The sequence below is a fragment of the Rhinopithecus roxellana genome, chromosome 16 (genome assembly GCF_007565055.1).
Source record: "Rhinopithecus roxellana isolate Shanxi Qingling chromosome 16, ASM756505v1, whole genome shotgun sequence".
In the NCBI taxonomy this organism is placed as follows: Eukaryota; Metazoa; Chordata; class Mammalia; order Primates; family Cercopithecidae; genus Rhinopithecus; species Rhinopithecus roxellana.
In genome coordinates, this window is record NC_044564.1 from 70,563,654 (window position 1) to 70,586,994 (window position 23,341).

General features: G+C 39.1%; 1 protein-coding gene and 1 pseudogene across 1 annotated transcript in view; one reads left to right on the plus strand and one right to left on the minus strand.

Annotated features, from left to right (window-relative positions):
- ADAMTSL1 (ADAMTS like 1) overlaps positions 1-23,341 on the plus strand; it is a 440,698-nt gene that overhangs the window by 221,147 nt on the left and 196,210 nt on the right. Inside the window, exons 13-14 of the mRNA XM_030920098.1 lie at positions 1,983-2,067; positions 17,109-17,410. Of these exons, the coding sequence (XP_030775958.1) occupies positions 1,983-2,067; positions 17,109-17,410 (387 nt within the window). The remainder of the gene's footprint in view (positions 1-1,982; positions 2,068-17,108; positions 17,411-23,341) is intronic.
- On the minus strand, positions 22,249-22,803 carry LOC104664258 (annotated as a pseudogene).

A 23,341-nucleotide genomic window follows, 5' to 3' on the forward strand; every position in this document is an offset into this window, starting at 1 on the left:
TCAGTCACAGTGTAGCTCTTTATTATACTATAGGTAGTCCTAATTGCAACTGAATGGCATCATAAAATCTAAATTAATGATATAAAAGGAAACCAAAAAACCCCAGAAATCCTGATTTATTTTAATAAATGCACCTCTCTCAAAGCCTTGGTTTCCTCCTCTGTAAAATGGGTATAATAATAGTATCTAAATCAGAGATGATGTGAAGGTTAAATGAGAGGTACCATAAACAAGGTGGTTAACCTAGTGCCTGGAATATAGTAACTGCCACATACAGTAAGTTACTTTTAACTCCTGACTATCATCAGCGCCCTCCACTGTGGGAGGAGGTTGCTACAGGTGTGTCTGACAGGATTTAGTTCAAAAGAACAATAAAGTATTGCAAGCTTACTATTAGTGCCAAACTGAATGCTTCCTTATTGAAAGACAGAGAGCTAACTTATGCCATCAGAGACAGCTGCATTGACTGAGTCTTTTTTTTTTTTTTTTTTTTTTTTTTTTTAAGATGGAGTCTCGCTCTGTCGCCCAGGCTGGAGTGCAGTGGTGCGATCTCGGCTCACTGCAACCTCCGCCTCCCAGGTTCAAGCAATTCTCCTGCCTCAGCCTCCAGAGTAGCTGGGACTACAGGTGTATGACGCCGTGCCTGGCTAATATTTTGTATTTTTTTTAGTAGAGATGGGGTTTCTTACCATGTTGCCCAGGTTGGTCTTGAACTCCTGAGCTCAAGCAATCCACCCGTCTCGGCCTCCCAAAGTGCTAGGATTACAGGCTTGAGCCACGGTGCCCGGCCGACTGAGTCATTTACTGGGATAGTTGTGGTAGTTGTAAAATGATGTATGTATAGGTACTGTGTTGCTGTGTTTAAAATGTGAGTAAATCCTTTTGGCTTTGGCAGTTTTACATTTCTCACTTGCTTTGTTTTTTGACTATAAACAATTGCTGTGCATAGAGAACAAGAAGTGATGCCCCTAACTTAAAATAGTCAATTATTTATTAGCTTTATCTTCACCAAGCCACTTCACAGAAAGAAAAGCAGTTTGTAGTTAACTATCAAGAATCAAATCTGGATTTTCACAACTAAGGAGTGAGCCTGGCTCTCTAAACATCGTTAAAATACCAAATAATTCTATGGTGCATATATGTATAGACATATTTCTTTCATCCTTGCAATTATATGTTATAAAATGGTGATAGAGCGTCATTGGCTCATACTATAAAGGCAAATATCCCCATAAATGACCCTAATAAATATGCTAGAATGGGAATCTTGGCAGTTACTTCTGTAGGAGCAGTTATAACCTCCCTCTTCATTTTTCTCCTCCACAATTTTTTCCCAGGAAGTAACTAGAAGCTTATTTTGAATTGTTTGGCCAGAGCTAGATAAATAGGCGAAATAAGTCAAATTATGTGTTATGAGCCCTCATTTGCACATATTCCTGTTGGCAGTGAGCCTTGGGGTAGTGTTGAATGAGTCAGATATCTAAACCAATGTTTTGTGAATTTCAGAGTGACAGAATTTGTTTTTGGCAATGTGACATAGATCACGCTTAGCTAAAAGGCAAAAAAAAAAAAAAAGTGAGAATTTATGAGAGTATCACAATATAATTGATTGTACTTTGTTTTCCAAGGTACATGCTGCTCTACCTTTTCAAGAGGAACTGGTGAAAAGATACTTTGATGATTCTTTATATGCATATTAAGCTAGTGCTCCTACACTTACAACTTTCATAATAAAAGGATTTTCCTTTGCTATTAATCATAATAAAGAGGAAACTTGTACACAAACTAGTATTATTAAACATTTTAAAATTCGGTTTTATTTTTCTAGATATAACCATCATCAGAGGCAGCAATATACCTAAAAACTTATTATTTGTGTTTGTCAACATAGTAACTTCTTGGTGAGGAGAATAAGGAATTTTCCTAAAATCCCAGATTGGTTCTAACCTCTTCTCTTGTATGTGCACTCACTGAATTCTCAGAGAAACTTCCAGTCGAGGCCAAGTTGCCATGGTTCAAACAAGCTCAAGAACTAGAAGAAGGAGCTGCTGTGTCAGAGGAGCCCTCGTAAGTTTTAAAAGCACAAATTGTTCTACATTTGAAACTGATTTATTTAAAGAAAGCAGTGTATCACTGGTTGTAGCTTTCATGGGTTCTGAACTAAGTGTAATCATCTCACCAAAGGTGAAAGGAGGCTTTTTGGCTCTCAATTAAAGATTGATTAGTTTCAAAAAGTGTTTATCAAAACTGATGATTGCATTGTAAATACTTCTGTTTTGCCTAAAGTAAGTAAATGAAGGTGTAGTGCTTACCCTCTTCTCCAAAATCGGACCTCCTCTCTTGGCAAGGGGCCAAAGGTGAGAAGGCCCAGGCTGCAGCTGATGATATAACATAGATTTGATGGGAAAGTCTGAGCTGCTTTTCACACTCTCCCAGTTTTGCAATACAGTCGCTCACAAAAATTAAAGAGCAAGTAAAGTATACCTGAGGGGCAAAGGAAGTTCATTAACTTTTATTTTCCCTTTCTTCCTGGGATTGGTATTAGGGGTGGACCTAGTTCTTTGCCCCACTTGATTATGTCCCATGTGTGCTCAACTTTATCAAGGCCATGGAATCTGTAAAACCGTGAGGCCCAGATTTGCCAGATGCTTCAGAAGAGGAAACAAAGAGAGACAAAAGTAGATTAAGTGGTTGATTGATTGGCTGATAAGTTTATGTACTGATTTCATTAGAAAACACTGATAGGCATAGCTACTACATCACTTTTACAAATGAGGAGATACAATTGATTGAACAATTTCGTCGATGACCCAAGAAATTTCTCAGGTTGAAAAATTTTCTAGATTAATTCATTTAATGTAAGTTCTAAGCTCTGTGCTATTCACTGGCACTTAAGATATGTCACCTACCCTCCAAGAGTTAATAGTACAGCATGTAGGATACAAAATGATTTCCAAATTTTACTGGAGATATAAATTAACATTGCAACCTGTTCAAATGCAATTTAGAATTTTCTCAGATTCATTCTGTTTGAATCTAAATCTGATATGGTTTGCCAGAACACAGTTGTGTACCTGAGTGCACAAGAAATCCAAAATATAGATTTGTACAATAACTAAAGGTGATTTCTAAAGAAATGGTATTCTGTCATTTCATTTCACACATAAAAAAGGTACACACAGTAGAAAACACTTTTTTTCCCTATTTTTTTATTTTTGAGATAGGGCCTCACTCTGTCACCCAGGCAGGGGTGCAGTGGCACAGTCATAACTCACTGCAGCTTCAACCTGCCAGGCTCAATGAATTCTCCCACCTCAGCCTACTGAGTAGCTGGGACTACAGGCGCAGGCCACCACACCGGGCTAAGTTTAATTTTTTTTGTAGACACTGGGTTTCTCCATGTTTCCCAGGCTGGTCTCAAACTCCTGACCTCAAGCAGTCCGCCTGCCTCAGCCTCCCAAAGTACTGGGATTGCGGGTGTGAGGCACCGCGCCTGGCCCAGGAAACACATATTTTTACTTAAAAGGATAATTAAGCAAACATAAATTATTTCTGTACTGTAAAGTTACTACAGCAAACTTTTTGACTTCTTTAAGAAAAAACAACTAACCATTGCAGAACTTTGGAGGAAAGAAGGGATTAAAGATCACGATGTAACCGTGAAATGAATATATGAAGGCTTACAATTTTTTACTTCTCCTCTACCAGTACCTGATTTGACAGGCCTTCTTATTGCTGAGGAGTAAATCAGCAGTTCTTTTTAGGGGGGCATTAATAACTTCTTAATCCAGTAAGGTCCTATCTAAGACACAGAAAGATGCTATATAATTAGAACTGGTGACTCCTTTTATATCCTATTGGGTTAAATCAATTTGAAACCAGGTATGTATTATTTTACCTAAATAAACTATTTTCCCCTTGTACACTGTATTTTGTCACTTGGACTAAAGTGTAATCCTATGTATAATCTTGCATTCTGGCTGATGGTAAATAATAATACAAAATTATTTAGAAACATCTTACATCGGTAAACATCTTACCATTATTAGATACCTTTCAGATGAAAGCTATCAGTGGAGTTTAATGCATCCACAGAAGCATTACATAGGCCATTGTCAACCATGTTTTGTAATGAATGTTTTCTACTAAAGGTCTGATTAAGATGCATTACGTTTAACTTTAATCTTAATAAAATCTCTAAAGTAGTTAAACATAGCTTTAGCCATTGAAAGTATAGCCATATATTAAACTTTTAAGATCTACTCTTAGTGTAATGAAATTGCCATTTTGGCATGATTAATCTGAATTGGAGTAGATTGTAATTGGAGTGCTGGTGCAGGGTAAAGGAAATGTATACTATTGTGCTCAGAATAATAATTACTTTTATACCAAAATAAAATAAATGACAGCTGTAGAATAATGTAATGAAAGGTATATGGTTTCCACATTTTAATACACTTTTATGTGTTTAGTGCACTGCACCCTAAGAAAGATCGTGTCACATTTTTTACATCTATATTGATTTTGAATTTAAAAAACATAATGTTGCATGGCTTTAATTCCATCTTTTCTTAAACCACATAGACTGGCTTCTAAATGTATGTAACAACCTATAATTACTCTCTGAAGCATAATGAAAAAAATGATCAACTGTCAGCAAGTCATTCCTTCCCCCCACCAAAGAGACTCACACTGCTTAAATTAAATGGTAATGTTTAGAAGCTGTGACTGTCACTTCTGAACTGCTACAGCGAGGCAAGAACAGTGGTCCACAACTATTATCTCTTGCTTTGGCTCCAGCTAACATTGGAGAGTTCTGTAGTAAAGCAGTAATTATCATTTATTTCCCCATATGGAAAGTGAAAATATTATCACCAACCTATCTCATTACATAATACAGAAAAATCACCAGATTAATGTCTTCAGTATATGAAGATACCTTTGTTCAATGTTAGATACTTTTAGTAACCCCAAAAGGTAAGGAAAAGATTGATTAGCACTCAGGTCAAACATATGTTAGGAAGTAACTGCTTTAAGATGTTTAAAAGAAAACAATGATAAAAGACTAAAAACTGAATTGCCAAGAAATAACATTTTACAGACCAGAAGAATGTACCAACAACCAACATTGTGGCTGCACTGAACACCGTACACAAGATACAAATCCAGATATCAGTTTCATAGAACCACTGAAATAAAAATGGAGATTGGCTCACATGGTGGTAATATATAGATAGATTCATCATATAAAGTTGAATCTTCAACTCAGAAATACTTCTACATGTTTATTTTTTTCCCTCAACAACAGATTGGTTTGTTATGACACATTTGATTCATGTGGTGGAAACATTGTGATGAATATATTTTCTTTTCTTTTTTTTTTTTTTAATCTAGTCTCACTCTTGCCACCCAGGCTGAAATGCAATGGCGTGATCTCAGCTCACTGCAATCTCCACCTCCTGGGTTCAAGCTATTCTCATGCCTCAGCCTCCTGCGTAGCTGGGATTACAGGTGCCTGCCACCATGCCCAGCTAATTTTTGCATTTTTGGTAGAGACAGGGTTTCACCGTGTTGGCCAGATTGGTTTTGAACTCCTGACCTCAGGTGATCCACCCTCCTCGGCCTCCCAAAGTGCTGGGATCACAGGCATGAGCCACCACACCCAGCTGAATATATTTTCTAGGTGTGTACAACATGAGGAATTTAAGACCAGCCTGGGCAACATAACAAGACGTCATCTCTACCAAAAATCAAAACACTTAGCCAGGCATGGTGGTGTGTGCCTATATTCACAGGTACTCAGGAGTGTGAGGCTGAAGTGTTGCTTGAGCCTGGGAGGTGGAGGCTGCAGTGAGCTGAGATCGTGCCACCAAACTCCAGCCTGGGCAACAGAGCATCTAAAATATATATATATATATACACACACACATATGTGTGTGTGTGTGTGTGTGTGTGTGTGTGTGTGTGTGAGAGAGAGAGAGAGAGAGAGAGAGAGAGAGAGAGAGAGAGAGAGAGAGAGAGAGACCATGACTAAGAATGCCTAATCTCCTGGGAATATAGCCCAGCCGGTCTCAGCCTCATTTTACCCAGTGCCTATTTGAGATGGAGTCGCCCTGGTTCAAATGCCTCTGACCGTTGAGGTAGACTTCTACAATTACTAAGACTCTGGGAGAGTCTGGGAGAGGGTAATAGCAGTGCCATGCTAGTAGTAGAAAAGGGGAGATGGGGAAAAGACTGATAAAATTATCTTCTGTTAAGGTTCAAACTATGTCATTTCGAATTTCCCTCCAGCTGTTGAGAGTGCTGTTAGATTTAGGATACATCATTTAAATGCCAGATTGAGCCCATCTGGTTGCTTTCATGGAACAATATGTAGGAATAGCCTTCTAAGTCTTTTTGGAAACTCAAAAGTGTACCTTTATTAGGTGGGGAATTGGAACTGCAAAGTGGTAGTACAATTACATTTGTTAATCAAGTGGAAGTTAAAAAAAATTACTGACAGGTTTTCCATCTCTTATTTTTATACTGTAGTTTTAGTCTTGGTTGAGATATATGCATAAACATCACTATCGCCTGACATGCATCACCCAGGCAAGTACATAGTGTGACCCTTCCGACAGCTTAATTTCTTGAGGAAAAATGATACAATGATGATCCCTAGTACATTTAAAGAAATGTTATTGGATAGGAAGTCATTCAGCTTACCTTAGAAAGCCTGTCTGAGTTGGAACCGAAGGAAATTGTTCATTTCCTTAACTCCTTCAGGCTACTAACAGGCCACCTAATGCCCTAGAAGGTGTAATTTGCTAAGGGACTCCTGTAAAAAAAAGAAAAAAAAAAAAAAAAGATATAGTCTGGATGCTTTAGGTGCTCTTCCTGATCTCTAAAACAAGGCATCCCAGGTAGAGAAAGTGAGGACCAGTTGGCACTTAGGGAAGCCAAGTTCTTCCAGACATATTTCAGTTGCCAGTAGTTCTTCAGTGGCTCGGAAGAACCAATGGGATATGCCAGTTGCTTTGGACACAGTGTGGCCAACATAACCATTTTATCCAGGCATTCTCTTGTTAAATAGCTGGCATTCACCAGGTGGAGAGCCTTAATGATGCCATTTTTTCAAAGGTAAGATTGGGTAGTTCTTGTGCTGTGATCTTGCATTTTAAAAGATCTTGAGTTATCTTACTAGATTTTCAGTCAATGGCTTTTCATGGTTAGGAGACTATATTTGTGCTTCAACATAATAGTCAGGGCTTAAATGTATTGCCATAAATAACCTTGTTGTGAGCCATTACAAAAAAGAAGAAGAAGAGGAAGAAAAGTAAGTAAGCAGGAGGCAGCAGTAGTATCTGGATGCCAGATGGCATCAGCTTAGCAATGGGGTTTATTGAATAAGAAGCAAAGGGAAATTCCTGTCATGCATCTATGTGAACAGAACCCACAAGGAATTAGATACATATAGAAAAGCCAATAAGGGTCTCCATGGTGATTCTGTAATCATTAAATGCCTTGTTTACCTTGCTGAAAATAGTATTTAAAGATATATTTAAGCATATGTTTTCATTAGTCCATATTTATACTCAATAAGTAGTCTAAGAATGTAGATGACTTAACTCAGTGGTTAAGAATGTGAATTAATATTTTTTAAGTGGCTAGAAATGTTAATTGTGTGGCATGTGTTTTTATATCCCTCCTCAAAATGTAGTGAACCAAACACCATGGGTCCATATAGTGTTACTATTTATATTCTAAATACGAGATACCTGAATTATATTCTCTTCATGAATCTCAGGCCACAGAAAAGTAATGAGGAATATCTTGTTTATGTATAGAAACAGGTGAGATGATTCATGATTCTTAAGAAATCTAAGATCAAGAAATTTAAACACTTCACAGATTATTCAATCAACAAAAAGAATGTTCAAGGAGCAAAGAGTTGAGCATTAGAATTATAAGATAAAAAAGCACTTAATTTTGAAAACTGGCATATGGTAGAGCTAAAGCCTCACACTGGCCGGACAGCATCAGCCCTTCCCCTACAATAGTCTCGACCTCTCTCATTTCCAACACCTTCCTTTCTGGCCTCCTCCCTGTTATCTGCAGCAGCAAAGTGCTTAATATAATTTCTTGGGCTAATTCCATATTCTAGATGACTTTAGAGAGCCACTAGACTTGCTAAATTGTTCACACCTCCTAATGATGGAAGCTAAACTCACCTATAAATTGCTTGCCCTATGCCATTCTATGTACCAGGTGCAGGTATTGCAAAAATAACCATAGTCTTTGCTCTCAAGAAACCTTTAGTGCATTCTTATCACAAGAGCGATAGGATTGTGACCAAAGTGTTGAGTACTGGTTGTCTATCCACAGACTGAAGAAATGAGCTAGCTGTCTATAAGAAATGCAATTTGATGTTTGGGTATCATAGCATGAGAGGGTTACTGATTTAAAAAGGAGTTCAGGAGACTTATTTATGGAATTTCCAGATTCTCTACTAGCATATATTAGAATTTCATCTACCTCTAAGATAAAATATCAAATAGTTAAGCTATTACATGGTAATGCATAAACATAAGAAATAAATGATAAAAGAAAATAATATATACATTGAAAAGGTTTGAGGGGGATGTTGATGTGAACTGATGTTTGACAGATTATGATCAAACTGATTTGAATCTGGCTTTGATTCCAAAACTAGTACTTGGGGAAAGATATATGATCTTTTTACATAGCAAGTGATCAGGTATTTTGTATCATTATGTGTACCTCAGATATTCCTACCTATATGTTAAAAACAGGCTATAGAAGTCACAGATAATTTCCTAAAGTTGATTTTTTTCAGATGTATTAAGCTGCCAACTGTGTGAACTGGTGAGGGGTGAGTCTCAGTGTTTGTATGCCCTGACAAAGATACAATCCTGCTGGAATCAGAGTAAAAAACAAGTTGATTTTTTATCATACCTCCATGCAGGACAGCTCTGCACAGTGACTAAAAGTGTGGGCCCCAGAGACACAGAGCTTGTGTGTGAATCTTGACCTTGGGAGTCATTTAACCCCATATGCCTCCATTTATCACCTGTGAAGTGAGGATGATAATAATCTCTACCTCATAGGGTTCTTCTGAGGTTTAAGTTAATCTGTGTAAAGTACCTGGTATGCAGGAAGTGCTACGTATATAAAGTGCTGTTATGATTAGGCCTTTTCTAGCATCATTCATTTTCCTAGAGAATCTTTAAGGGAGTTATGATGTCTAATAACCACTTATTACAAATAGAGAAATTGAGGCAGCTGTTGTATCTGCCTCATACATCTTGTATCTAATGGCATTTGAGAGAGAACAACAATATTAACTCAAAACTCAGCTAGTGGGTTCCCAGCTCACACCACCTTACTGCTTTTCTTCGTCTACACTCCTGAGGATCTTTGAAGACTCACTTATAAGCACCATACTTTTGAGTTAGCCCAGAGTTTAAGAGACAAATCTTTATTTAAATAAAAAGAGATTTATGAGGAATTACAAAAATGAGTGAGAAAAGTTCAGAAGCTGCCTGGGTGAAAAAGCAATCTCTCTCTACTCTCAGTTAAATATACTTGATCTCCATACACAGAGACAGCAGAATCAATAATAAACTCAAGATCAGATAGAGCCATTTTTATGTAGTCATTAGAAAAGCCTTGATTGCAAACCAAGAAGTTCTAAATTTATCAGCCCCTCCCTCTGTCACCACAGTTGCTCATTCTGTAGCTACTTTCAGAAAGCTAAATCTGAACTGTTGCTTAGCAGAGCCCTAGAGAGTGACAAAGACAAATTAATGGGATCCTTGTGTGCCAAAATAAAGTATGCACCCTGTCACCACCAATATATGTTAAGTCCATTAAGGTCATTTTTAATGAACTGAACTTTTCATTGGAAAGCTTTGCCAAACGTGTTGAATTAAGGGAAAGAAACCTTCACAAAATTACAAGATAAACTAATTTCATTCCATGTAAAGAAGAAATGGTACATGAAAAGTATTGGTTTCCAATATTTTAAATCTTTATCAAAGCCAGGGAAAATGATAGGCATTTAAACTACATTCCAATATTAAGCTGAGAACTACAAATGCAGTGATAGCATTGTAAGCTGTGATGGCATCTGAGTCCCTGGGATGTGGCCTTTTAAGCAGACTATTTTCAAGGAAAAGCAAAGCAAATGTTCAAATCCCGTTCTGTTCATTTAGGTCAGAAAAGCAAAGAGAAAGAAAGATGATCTGAAACAAGTGTCATATCCTCACTTTTCATTTCTGAAAAGAATAATTTGGCTTTATTTGTATCTGCTACGTGTAGTGAGTAGTCTTTCTTCCTTTTTTCCCAAAATTGTATGGATGTTGGGTTTTAAAAAGTAGATAAAAAAGACAAAAGTTCTACCTTGGGTTTCTCTAACCTAGGAAAAGTTCCAAAGTGCTCCAGCGCTTCACTGTTGAGTAGCTGATGGTATGATAAGGCAGTGTTTGACCAGAGTCCTGTAAAAATTATTGAAGTCAGCATCTGTCTCAAAGCTGCCCCTTAGTATTTTATTCTTCTAAATGACATTTTATTGATATTTCACTGAAGTGTGATAGACACAGAATTTCAACTTACCTCAAGCTACATAACTACCTAACAACCCATCAAGATGAAATTCAGCAGGCATATACTGCCCAAGTATGGCTATAAGAAATATAAATGAATAAGCCCACAATAGCTGCTTAGTTTGGGTATAGTAACTCTAAGCTTTTCCTGCTGTAGGAGTTTCTTATGGTTTCTATAGCCATATGAAACTCCTATAGTAGGAAGAGGTTTGTATTTCCTCATGTGAAATGCCTAGAACAGAAAAGTATGACTTAGTTTCTTAGAGTCTTTTGGCTGTTGCTTCTTTATCTAGCTTGGTTTCAGTCTTTGGCCCTAAGAATAAGCACAGTACCAAGTCAATCATAACATTAACTCTTATCCTTCTGTTTATCAATCCATTTATTTCTTTGAAAAATTATTTATTGAGCTCCTATTATGTGAAGTTCTACCTTCATAGAGATTTGGTCAAGTGAGGGGGACAATTATTACATAAAGATTTGCATTGTGATTATCAAAGACTGGTAGCTATTTTAAGAAAATGGAAAGATGCTCAAAGAGGTTAATAGGGGACCTATTAGGCCTGAGGGTCAGTGCAGTAGTCTGTTCTCACATTGCTATAAAGAACTATCTGAGACTTGCCACTTTATAAGTAAAAGAGGTTTCATTGACTCACAGTTCCACAGGCTGTGCAGGAAGCATAGCTAGGGAGGTCTCAGGAAACTTATAATCATGGTAGAAGGAGAAGGGGAAGCAGGCACATCTTACATGGCTGGACAAGGAGGAAGAGGGCAAAGGAGGAAATGCTACACACTTTTAAACAACCAGGTCTCGTGAGAACTCGCTCACCATCATGAGAACAGCAAGGGGGAAATCTCTCCCCATGATGCAATCACCTCCCCCAGGCCCCTCCTCCAACACTGGGGATTATAATTTGACAGGAGATTTGGGCAAGGACACAAATCTAAACCATATTACCCTGCCCCTGGCCCCTCCCAAATCTCATGCCCTTCTCATATTGCAAAATACAACCATCCCTTCTCAACAGTCTCCCAATTCTTACTTCAGCGTTAACTCAAAAGTTCATAGTCCAAATTCTCATCTGAGACAAGGCAAGTCCGTTCTTCCTATGAGCCTGTAAAATAAAAAACAAGTTAGTTACTTCCAAGATACAATGGAGGTTCAGGCATTAGGTAAATATACCCATTCCAAAAGGGATAAATCAGCCAAAACAAAGGGGCTACAGACCCCATGCAAGTCAGAAACCCAGCAGGGCAGTCATTAAATCTTAAAGCTCCAAAATGATCTGTGGCTCCATGTCTCACATCTAGGCTGATGCAAGGGGTGGGCTCCAAAGGCCTTGGGTATCTCCACCCCTGTGAAGTTGAGTGCCTGCAGCTTTTCTAGGTTCATGGTGCAAGCTGTCAGTGGATCTACGATTCTGGGGTCTGGAGGATGATGGCCCTCTTCTCACAGCTCCACTGGGATTCTGTGTGGGGCCTTCAATCCCACATTTCCCCTCCATGCTGTTCTAGTAGAGGTTCTCCATGAGGTCTCTGTTCCTGCGACAGACTTCTGCCTTGACTCCCAAGCATTTCTATACATCCTCTGAAATCTAGGTAGAGGCTTCCAAGCTTAAACTCCTGCCCTCTGTGTACCCACAGGTTTAACACTATGTGGAAGCCTCCAAGGCTCATGGCTTGCACCTTCTGGAGCAGATGCCTGAGACATATCTGGCGCTCTTTAAGCCACGGCTGAAGCTGGAGCAGCTGGGACACAGGGAGCAGTGTCCCAAGGTTTTGCAGGGCAGTAGAGCCCTGGGTCTCGCCCATAAAACCATTCTTCCCTCTTAGGCCTCCAGGCCTGTGATAGGAGGGACTGCCACAGCTCTGAAATGCCTTTGAGGCATTTTCTCCATTGTCTTGGTTATTAACATTTGGGAAGGGCTGCTGTGAAGGTCTCTGAAATGCCTTCAAGGCATTTTCCCCATTGTGTTGGCTATTAAGATTTGGCTCCTTTTTACTTATGCCAATTTCTGCAGCTGGCTTGAATTCCTCTCTAGTGCTAGCTAGTATCTGTGGTGACACGAGACTAATCAATGAAGAGTAAGTTGTTTTTGTTTAGCAGTATGTTAATAAAGTGATTATTTATTATTTCAGTGCATGCTTCTAACTCTATAATAGTCACTAATAAACTTTTAAACCACTTAGGGATTTTACAAGTGAATTTTATTGTCACTGTTTTCTATTTCATAAAAGAGACTGGTAATTACTCTAATTCAAGAATACTTTTTTTGTTAATGAAAGGAACAATTAAGCTTGCAAATAGGCCAGCCAGAAGTATACATCATTCATTTGCCAGGTGTGGTTTGTTGTTGTTGTTGATGTTTTAATTTCCTGAAAGGAAAGACTAAATACAGAATTCATGTCAGTTACTTCTGAAGTTTTCACCCATCTTTTAAAGAACTCATTTGTCAAACTGTTCTTCATTCATCCAACAGTAGTGGTGCTAACAAAAAGAATTTTTTTTTTTTTTTTTTGAGTCAGAGTCTCACTCTGTCACCCATGCTGGAGTGTGGTGGCGCGATCTTGGCTCACTGCAACCTCTGCCTCCTGGGCCCAAGCAATTCTCCTGCCTCAGCCTTCCGAGTAGCTGGGATTACAGGCGCCTGCCACCATGCCCGGCTAATTTTTGTATTTTTGTAGAGACAGGGTTTCACCATGTTGGCCAGGCTGGTCTCGAACTCCTGACCTCAGGTGATCTGCCTGCCTCGGCCTCCCAAAATGCTGGAATTAAGGCGTGAGCGCCCGGCCAACAAAAAGAATTTTTAAACTTCCCAAATTTTAACCTTTTTATTGTCCATTTTTACATGAAAGTGATTAACATAGTGATTTAAAAACAAAAATTTTCCCTCTATTTTAAAGATCCCTCTTTAAAGCTTCTAGCTCAGCAAGTGCTGTTCAGGATGAGACTTCTAAACATTAGAATTAAACCTCCTAACTCGCTTGCCTGCCCTCTCACTGACCTCGCTTCCTCCCACTTGTGGCCAGAAAACTCAAAATAGTAAATACGGAGTTGGGAGATCTAGGGACTTGGGGAAAAGCCTCCTATGAAAAACAGTTATTATTCATTTGGCCATTTGCACTCTCAGATATTTTTCTTTTGAAACATAATCTCCTGCCTTCAGTAAGAGAGATTATATTATATCATACACTGTATGCACTAGAGAAATTAAGATGACTGCCAAAGGACAGCACCACTTAAAAACCAAATTGTTTTTAATTGGTGTGAACTCGATGAAGACCTAAGGATAGTGGATTGGGAGATAAGCCAGTGAGGCTGTTTCACATTTGATAAAACTCTCATTTGGGAGACATAAAACAGACGTTTATTGTTTTTGCTATTAACCCTAAATGTCTAGATAGTAAAAAATTACACACGTGTGCATGCGCACATATATATGTATGTGTGTATATATATATGTGTGTGCATGTGTATATATGTTTTAATTGAAGCATGATGCCTTAAAATGAGTTTCAACCATTGCAACAAGTTCATGGGGCTTCAGTAGAATGGCCTTTCTGTTTTATGTGCTTTCGGTGTATCTTCTTAGTTCTGGAATGACATCGAATACGAAGTCATTCATATTATAGACAAGCAGAGCTAAGGGTCTAGTTTGTGCATCATTTATATTCTAGATCTTATCTGGGGTTCACTTAGAAAACACCAATCAAGTTGGCTACTTGTCATATTCCATAAGCTTATATATGTGAAAAGAGATGGAAACTAAGATCTAAAATAAGTTTGAGGATTATCTATGGATCTCAATGTGTTTGTATGTTTTTTCCTATAGCAGGAGTTGGAAAGCTATAGTCCACCGGCCAAATCAAGACCCTTCCATCACCATCCCATCACCTCCTTTTTAAAACTAAAGTTTTATTGGAACACAGCCACACTAATTTGTTTACATATTTCATTCCACAATGGCAGAGTTGAGTAGTTGCAACAGAGTTCACACAGTGTGCAAAATCTAAAATATTTTCAATCTGGCCCTTTACAGAAAAAGCTTGCCAGCCCTTGCCTTGTTATAATGGTTCCTAAAGAGGGCTCTTTATAAGCAACAGAACCATAATTCTTATTGCATAGAAAAAGCTTGTAGGGTGCAGTTGTTCTTGAGATCTTGCCATCTTTCTGATTCGAAAACAAAATTTGGTACCACACTATTAAAGAAGTGTTATTCATCACACCGTTGTCAAAGTTGGCAGGCTAATCATATGCTTTTGTGCCTTTCTTACACACAAAATAGTTTAGCATGCATTTTCCTTTGTGTCTGCACCTGTGTGGCAAAATTCAGTGCTTGTGTATCTGTTATGATTCTTGTCACAGGAGCCAGGCAGGTGGATGTGGATGTGTAATAAAAGGGTTAAAACGATTTTGCTGGCAGCTTTTGGTTTTATGTTCCTAAAAAGCTCCTGCCAGGGCATTATTTAAAGCAAGAAGACTTTTTAATATTTTAGAATACCATTTTTTTCCAAGTTCTCTACATGCAAAAAGTGGAACAAAGAAGTCAAAAAGGTGAGAGGGAGGTGAAATTGTGATGAGATTTTCTTGGGATAATTCTGGGTGGCCATTCTACCCTCATTCACCTTCCTGACAAGGCTATATGGGGACCTTTGTTCTCTCCTAGTGGATGACTCTTCAAAGGTAGCTGGGGTCGGGCCTTTCTCAAAGAGTCTCTTGCCATGCCTCAGAGCACTGAGTGCTATTTTGGGGGAAGTCTTATCTTCTGAGCAGACCACCCCTGTTCCACATGAAGCCCAGGCTCAGGTCCAGGCCACATGTTTGTTGTGTTCCTTCCAGTTTGAAAACTTGGATCAGTTTGCTGTTAGAATTTCAATTTCCCTGAACCCGATATGAGCCATTTGCACTTGCTAGCATCTAATGCTATAACCTTCTTATCAGATCTTTCATTGTCTGCCAAATTCAAGGTTAAGGAGCCAGGTTTGCATGCCTCCTCAGCATGACTCCCTATGAGAAAGCAATAGGATCATGGAAAAAATGAAAAATAAAAAAACATCCCAAAGTTTTTGTCTGAATTATACTAACTTTTTGAAACTATTCGTGGTTCCTTCTAGGCTTTTTTTTTTTTTTTTTTTTTTTTTTTTTTTTTCTTAGGTCTCTCTCAAGGTCATTATAGTTATGGTCATGGTTGATTAATGAAGGTGGGAGGACATTTTTGGAGATTTGGGTATTTTTCTACATTCTAGAGAAAAACTCAGAAGTTCTTACTAATGTAGCTTGTTTTAGGGGACTGGGTGTGAGGATGTTGAGCACACTTGTCTGAATGCAAAACCTCTCATTTACAGTGGTATGCCTGTGGATTTACATTTGTAGCACAGCTTTTATCTATGATATAAAAAGAATTGGAGCTCAGGCTAATTCAAAGAATGTGTGAGGAACAAGACTTTGCACCATTCTTGGAAACTTACACACAAAAATACCTTCTTATACATATAAATAAATCTCGGGAAGCATATTGAACAAAGAAAGTTATAGAATATGAGACCCAGACTATTAAAAAAAAAAAAAACTTCCTTAAATATCTCCAAGGGCTTATTTTGTTATCAGTATCAGTCTGCTATAAGAATAGCCAGCCACTTGCAAGAGGCACAAGTGCTGGTGTCACAGGGCAAACCCCAAAACTGAGGTCCAGCCTTGGTGGGACCTCGTGGGTTCTTGGCTTCATGCAAGAAGGAATTCAAGAGCTAGCTGACAGAGCAAAGTGAAAGCAAATTTATTCAAGTCAAGGAATAAAAGGGTGGCTACTCCATAGGCAGGGCAGCCCTGGGGGCTGCTGATTGGCTATTTTTATGGTTATTTCTTGATCATATGCTAAACTAGGGGTAGATTATTCATGAGTTTTCCAGGAGAGGAATGGAGAATTCCTGGAATTGAGGATCCTCCCCTTTTCAGACCATATAGGGTAACCTCCAGACATTGCTATGGCATTTGTAAACTGCTGTGGCACTGGTGGGAGTGTCTTTTTAGTATGCTAATATATTATAATTAGTGTATAATGAGCAATGAGGACAACCAGAGGTTGCTTTCGTTGCCATCTTGGTTTGACAGGATCTGGCCGTCTTCTTTCCAGCATCCTATTTTCCTAGTGGGGTCTTGTAAAACAAATTCCTATCTCACTGGAATTTAGAGCAAGGAGAAGAAACCACCAATTCCCTGCTTGGAGGAGCTTCCACTGTGGGTACAAAGCAGGGAGCAAGCAGGTGGTCTCTGGAATGTCTTGCAGCTGGGAGTTCATGTGACCTTCATGAAGCAAGCAACCCAGAAACAGTGGCAAAATCGCTTATGAACTAAACTGAAGCACCATCACTGGACAGGGTGGAGGAGCCCTGAGCACCCCTGGGACAGTTCTGGGCAGTGGAGGCAGGTGGGATGCAGCCCCTCACAACCCCCATAGCCTCCTGCCTGGGGCTTCTCATCCTGTTCTCTTGTTTGCTTGCTGACTGCAGGTTCATCCCAGAGGCCTGGTCGGCCTGCACAGTCACCTGTGGTGTGGGGACCCAGGTGCGAATAGTCAGGTGCCAGGTGCTCCTGTCTTTCTCTCAGTCCGTGGCTGACCTGCCTGTTGATGAGTGTGAAGGGCCCAAGCCAGCATCCCAGCGTGCCTGTTATGCAGGGCCATGCAGTGGGGAAATTCCTGAGTTCAGCCCAGACGAGACAGATGGGCTCTTCGGTGGCCTGCAGGATTTCGACGAGCTGTATGACTGGGAGTATGAGGGGTTCACCAAGTGCTCCGAGTCCTGTGGAGGAGGTAAGAAAGGGGACTCTGGCTCAGATCCCCGCCAACTTCTTGCTCTTTTTCTCTCTCTTCTCTTCCTGCATGCAGCTGGGTCATGTGACTGCCTCAAATCCAAAAATGATAAGTAGGACTAGGAGGGGAGGCAGCCATTCTAAATGTAAAGCACACTGAATGAAACACAGATGTATTTCTTTCTTGGCTCCAGTGGCTCTCAGACTGTCAGCTGTGAGTGGCCAGTACAACAAATGCTTTGGCTTTCAGTTGTCATTCTGATGTCTTGCGACATATCTTCGTGTATCTGGCTGAGAAACACAGTTGACACTGACCTGGCAGTGCTCTCAACATTGTTTTATTGATCTCTGCCCTTGCCTCAGTGCATGCCATGTGAACCAAGACCTAAGAACTAGTCGGAGTACCTCCAATGTACTCAGCTGATTTCCCAAAGTAATAATCTGTTTACATCTCGAGGAAGGGTGTCTAAAAGGTAACTGATACGGTGGTTACCTGGAGCTGGAAAGGAGTTTAAAGATCAAAGTCTGACCCCATCCCCATCTTACAGATGAGAAAACTAAGAGTCAGAGGAACAAAGTGATTTGTTCAAGATCGTACAGCTGGTGAGCAACAGAGCTGGGAGTAGGACAAAGCATTCCTTTCTCTGTCTAGTGTCTTTCCGTCATACCATACTTCTTTAAGCACCTAGAGAATTCTGGAAGCTTTCTCATTATGAGTATTAGTTAACTCATGTTAAATGTTTCCACATATATCCACCTGGTTCTCCTTGGTGCATTCAATGGTGATAGAACAGTAGATTCAGTGACTCTTTCAGATGTTATGAACAGGATTGTAGTGGCAGAGGAGGGCATTGAAATCAACAATTGATTCTTCAAGATTACGATCTTTCTTCTCGCTCTAAAAATATGGTAGATTCATATTGACACCATCTCCTATGTCTAATCCCAAGAGAGATTTTAATAGATGAGGAAGTGCCAGATCTTTCCCTGGCTCTCAGTAACCCCTTTGGGCATGCTGAGATTCTGTTTTCTCAGCAAAGATTCTCAATAGTCGGAGGAAAAAAGTACTAAAATGATTTCCCAAAACTGTTTTCTAAACCATGACATTTTAGAAACTTTGAAAATGCGTCTCTTGTCATGATTGAGAACATAAGAATAAATGTGCCACACTGTTCACATGTAGTTGAAAAGGAATGAATAGTGGAACAAGTACTAGCAAAGAATCAATTTTCTCCAGCAGGTCTTTTGTAAGCGTTTAATAGTCCTGACCTTGAGGTTCTTGTTTGTTTCCACGTCTTCCAGTTTCAAACCCTGGAATTCTGAAGTGTTTTAATGGAGAGCCCTGGTATGTTAAAACCTAAATTCTTATGTTAAAACAAATGATTCTGGAAGACAGTTTCCTGGAACTCAGTGAATGTAACTGTGTTCATTTGGGACTCTTCACTCACTTTGAGGACATCTTTTCTTTCACGCTTAATGAGAGCGAAGTGTTAAATAAGCTTTGGTGATCTCTGGAGCCTGGGCAGGAGCTGAGAGATCAGGTAGAAAGGCTGTTAGCCAGTGGCTACAGTTGCTTCTTTCCAACATAACAGATGACTCAGAATTCAGATGGTTGTGCTTTCATCCCCAATTTCCATGATCACCTGAATTGAATGATCATTATTTCTAGTCTAAAACAAATGTGCTTTAAAACATTATTTATGGTCTCTCAGTTATGGTTCTCGGTTACAAGTCAAGCCTGAAACTTTATGAACAGATGGAAAAAATAGATGCAGTAATGGAATATATAAATAACCAGATACCTTTTTCTTTAAGAGTCTAACCATTCTGCTGACCAACCAAGGGTATAAAATTCGAAGTGTCGAGTGTATGTGGAATGTATTTAATTTAAAATGTTTTCAGAAGATATTGATTTAGAAATAAGACTTGGATGTTTGAGATACAATTGATCTCTACCTATAGAAATGAAGTGTTTTTATATAACATAAATTGTACGTCCTTTATATTCAAGGCAGGGTATGTTACTGAAATTTCTTGGGTCTTTAAATGTCAACAACGGAACACACTTATCTTCAGTTATGTCACTGTGCCAAGGTAATATATTTATGCCTAAAATGTGAGAGTTGAAAATTCCAAAGTGATGAAAATATGCTTGGGTTATATGGTCCATATGATGCCCATATGCACTAAAAAATTATTTTGATATATAGGACATGTATATTTTTCAAGTCTTTGTTTGGCAGTAAGATTTTACTGTGTTATCAACTTTGATGTTTCACCAAGATGTAACCCACAAGGTAATATATATTTTTAATTATTTCTGCTGAAGCCAACAAAAAATGTGCAGGATTAATAAATAGATTTTAAATCAATTTTGGGTTGTAGGGCCGGTCAGGCTAATTTTATTGTTTTTGTAATCTCAAGAGATGAAATTGGATAGACATAAAAGTAACCTTTCACCTAGCAGAGGTAGCAACCAGAAGGAACTAGTTAGTAATTTAGTCTGTAGTTGGTGGCTGCGTTTCCCTGAGCTGTCATCAAATATCATGTAACAATTATGCTATTCTGGGAGATATAAACACTGAAAATCCCATTTTCTGGAAGATCGCATGCGAGCCTAACCTGCTCAGATCTGTATCCTGTGTCCCACTATCACCTCCTTGTTAGATTTTAATTTCCCACATGTGAACTGTAGGTGTTATCAAGGAAAGCAACTCTGAGCCCGATCAGCTTTATTGTATTGAACTCCTAGACAGTAAAATCCACATTAAAATCTACCTGGGGGAAAGCTTGACATTGACTTCAGCAAAAATGGAAGACGAAGCCTTGTACCTGTTGTTCCCCTTTTCTTACAAGTCCTCTCTCCTTTTTGCTTCTGTCAAGAAAAGAAAACCCAGAATCATCAACTACTGTGCTTAAACATGTTCTCTGTCGGTTTACAATGTCCTCCTAAGAGCATGTATTAGCTGTTTTGGAAAGAGCACAAACTTGATGAGCTAACTTCTCACGTCGTGCCTGCCTCCCATGGGCCAACTCTACTGTGAACTCTAAGGTGAAACCCTCAGAATTTTTCCCTCCTCCAGCTTCCCACACTCCCAGTTCCAGGGCGGCTCCCTCACTCCAGGTTCATCCTCCCCAGGCATCCCATTCCCACCTCCCCTCAGCCTCAATTGCATGCTGTGCTTAGAATGCCCTGCCCTTTAGCCATTGCATTTGTTCATCCTACAAAAATGTATTGAGTGTTGACCACAGGGCTGACCCCAGATACTACTTAATTATGACAGAACTTCTGTCCTTAGCTTCACCCACCACCCTGGGCTCCACCTAAGAAGGATGAGGCAGCTGGTCCCCGTGACAACAGAGATTGAACGCACAGCGCTGGGGAGGCCTAGTGCCTTGTTTTAGAATACTTTAGATTAGAATTTACTACATTCTCTGGAATGCTTCTTAGTCTCAGCACTTCATTACCCCATGAGTTATTTTAATTTCTGAGCTATGATTATTGGTTTAGGGTAATGTAAATTTGTGTTTGACAAACCTAAGGGAGATTATTGGTGTCTTTCTAGAAAGGTAGCACTTACTTTCCCCATTCCTTGCAGTCTTAGAAGGGCCTAAGCTCTTTTTTTTTTACAAAATGGGACCACTTTAATTAAGGCTTTTAGTTTACATTTGGCCACCTCAAAGTAGTTGTAACATTAGGGTGCTCAGTTTAAATATTGTGGCTCACTGTTGGATAGACACAATCTTTACATCCAAACATTAATGCATACAAAGCAACAAGGCATTGTTAAATAAAACAGCAATAGTTACTGCAAATTAGGCCTTGTGACCAATTACATATGATTAAAATTACTTCCCACATTCACATCCACAGTACTCGTCCACCATTTAACATCTCAACCAAAATGTTACACATGTAAAACAATCACTAACAGGCAAAAATACTAAACCTGTATATTTGGGATTGCAAATACACTTATGCATGAGCAAGGAAGCAATTCACAGTGATAATCCACAGCTGCAGAAGCCTGAAAATGATTTGTAAAAATTGTTAAATCATTAAAAAATTGTTTGAAAATATACACTTCTTGTTGTAGACACCCACTGTACATATAACTATAAACATTGTTCCTTATATAAACAAAAAAGGAAACATATAATAAGAAATTTGAAAAGTCTGGACGTTTCCTTCCCAACAGATATTAAAGGCAGTGTCTTTAAGACATTATACTGAAAGGACTATCGTATTTTAAAGACAAGATCACTGTCTCCATAGGTTTTTTAAAAAATTTAAAAAACTGTATAGCTGTATTAATCAAAGCACTTATTTTGTACAATAATAATGACCTTAAATTTCTTTTAACAAAAACTACAATAAACTACAAGTATCAAAGAAGCAAAGTTATCTGGAGTAGTCCACATAGGAGCTCTTTGGACTTTCTTTTATTATGCTACAATAGTGGTGCTTTTAGGATTTATATTATTGTACTCTCCTATACAAAGTATGAGGCAGGGGTAGGGTATTCAGTACACCATTTTCATACGTATACAACATTAGTGGATGAAGAATGTCTCTTAGCAGTAATAACGGATGTAGCCTCTGCTTTTACCAGCTGCATACTCTAGGACTATTATATAAGGAAAAATCTCTCTTGTGATACTGGAAAGTGATGAGAATGTGCAAACTGATATAGTAGCTTTCATCCGCCTCTTGAGGGGTTCCACCACAGGAAAGTCCATTTAAGATGTTGCTAGGTTTAACAAAGTTGGAATGCTGGCACTGCTGAATTGGGCAACAGTTCTTCAGACCTCACTCAGAGCTGCAATGCATTTAGTACATTAAAGCAGCTGACATGAGGACTTTTCGCGAGCCTTCCCAGGCACTAGAGTTTTTCTGTTAATTTGCCACACTAGGTCATAAAAGATCTCATTAACATTTATTTTTTATTTTGTAGAAGAATCTAAGAATGGACAGTTGTTCCATTGTCTGGCTAGATTTCAACCTTGTTCCTTCCCTACAACTCTTTCATCTTCCAAGTCATCCTTATTACCAACAAGAATCATTGGAACATCATCAGTGTCTTTAACTCGAAGAATCTGTTCTCTCAAGTCTTGCAAATCATTAAATATGGGCTGTGCTGTGATGGAATAAACTAATGCAAAGCCTTGTCCATTTCTCATGTACAAATCCCTCCTTGCTATAAACTGTTCCATTCCTGCAGTATCCAAGATTTCAAGCCTATACTGTTGTGCATCTACTTCAACTTGCTTTCTATAAGAATCTTCTATCATAGGATCGTATTTTTCAACAAAAATTCCTTCAACAAATTGTAGAGTCAAAGCAGACTTTCCAACGCCTCCTGAGCCAAGAATGACTAACTCATACTCATGCATGATGCAAACTTGTAGAAACCTAGTACTTCTCACACTGTCACCGGGTTCCCGCAGCCAGTATCACTCCCACGCTCCCTCCGGATTGCTACTCTCGACTCCACAGCAGTCCTGCCGCTGCCGCCGCCACTCCGGCTGGTTTACACACCTGACTCTGGGCGCGGTTTGGCGGTGTCCAGAAGGGCCTAAGTTCTATCAAGAAGGAGTTCACAAAGTGGAAACACAGGTCACATTACTCACACACCTGATACAGTCACTTTCAAGTAAAGCATGTGACAAGCCCATGGCCCACTTCCTGCCTCAGGATCGTTGACCCAATTTCATAAGGTTTTCAACAGATGAATAAAGCCAAAATATGTTTTATTTTAGAGTCTCATTTAGAATCTCTTGAATACTACCAAACAGGTAAATGAGTTAAAAATTTAACTTCTAAGATAACCACAGCTCTAGATTCTGCATGGGGTAGCAAGTTACATCCAGTGACTTCTCGTCACTACCTTAATAATGCTAGACTATTCCAGTGGGAAGTATCAGTGATTAC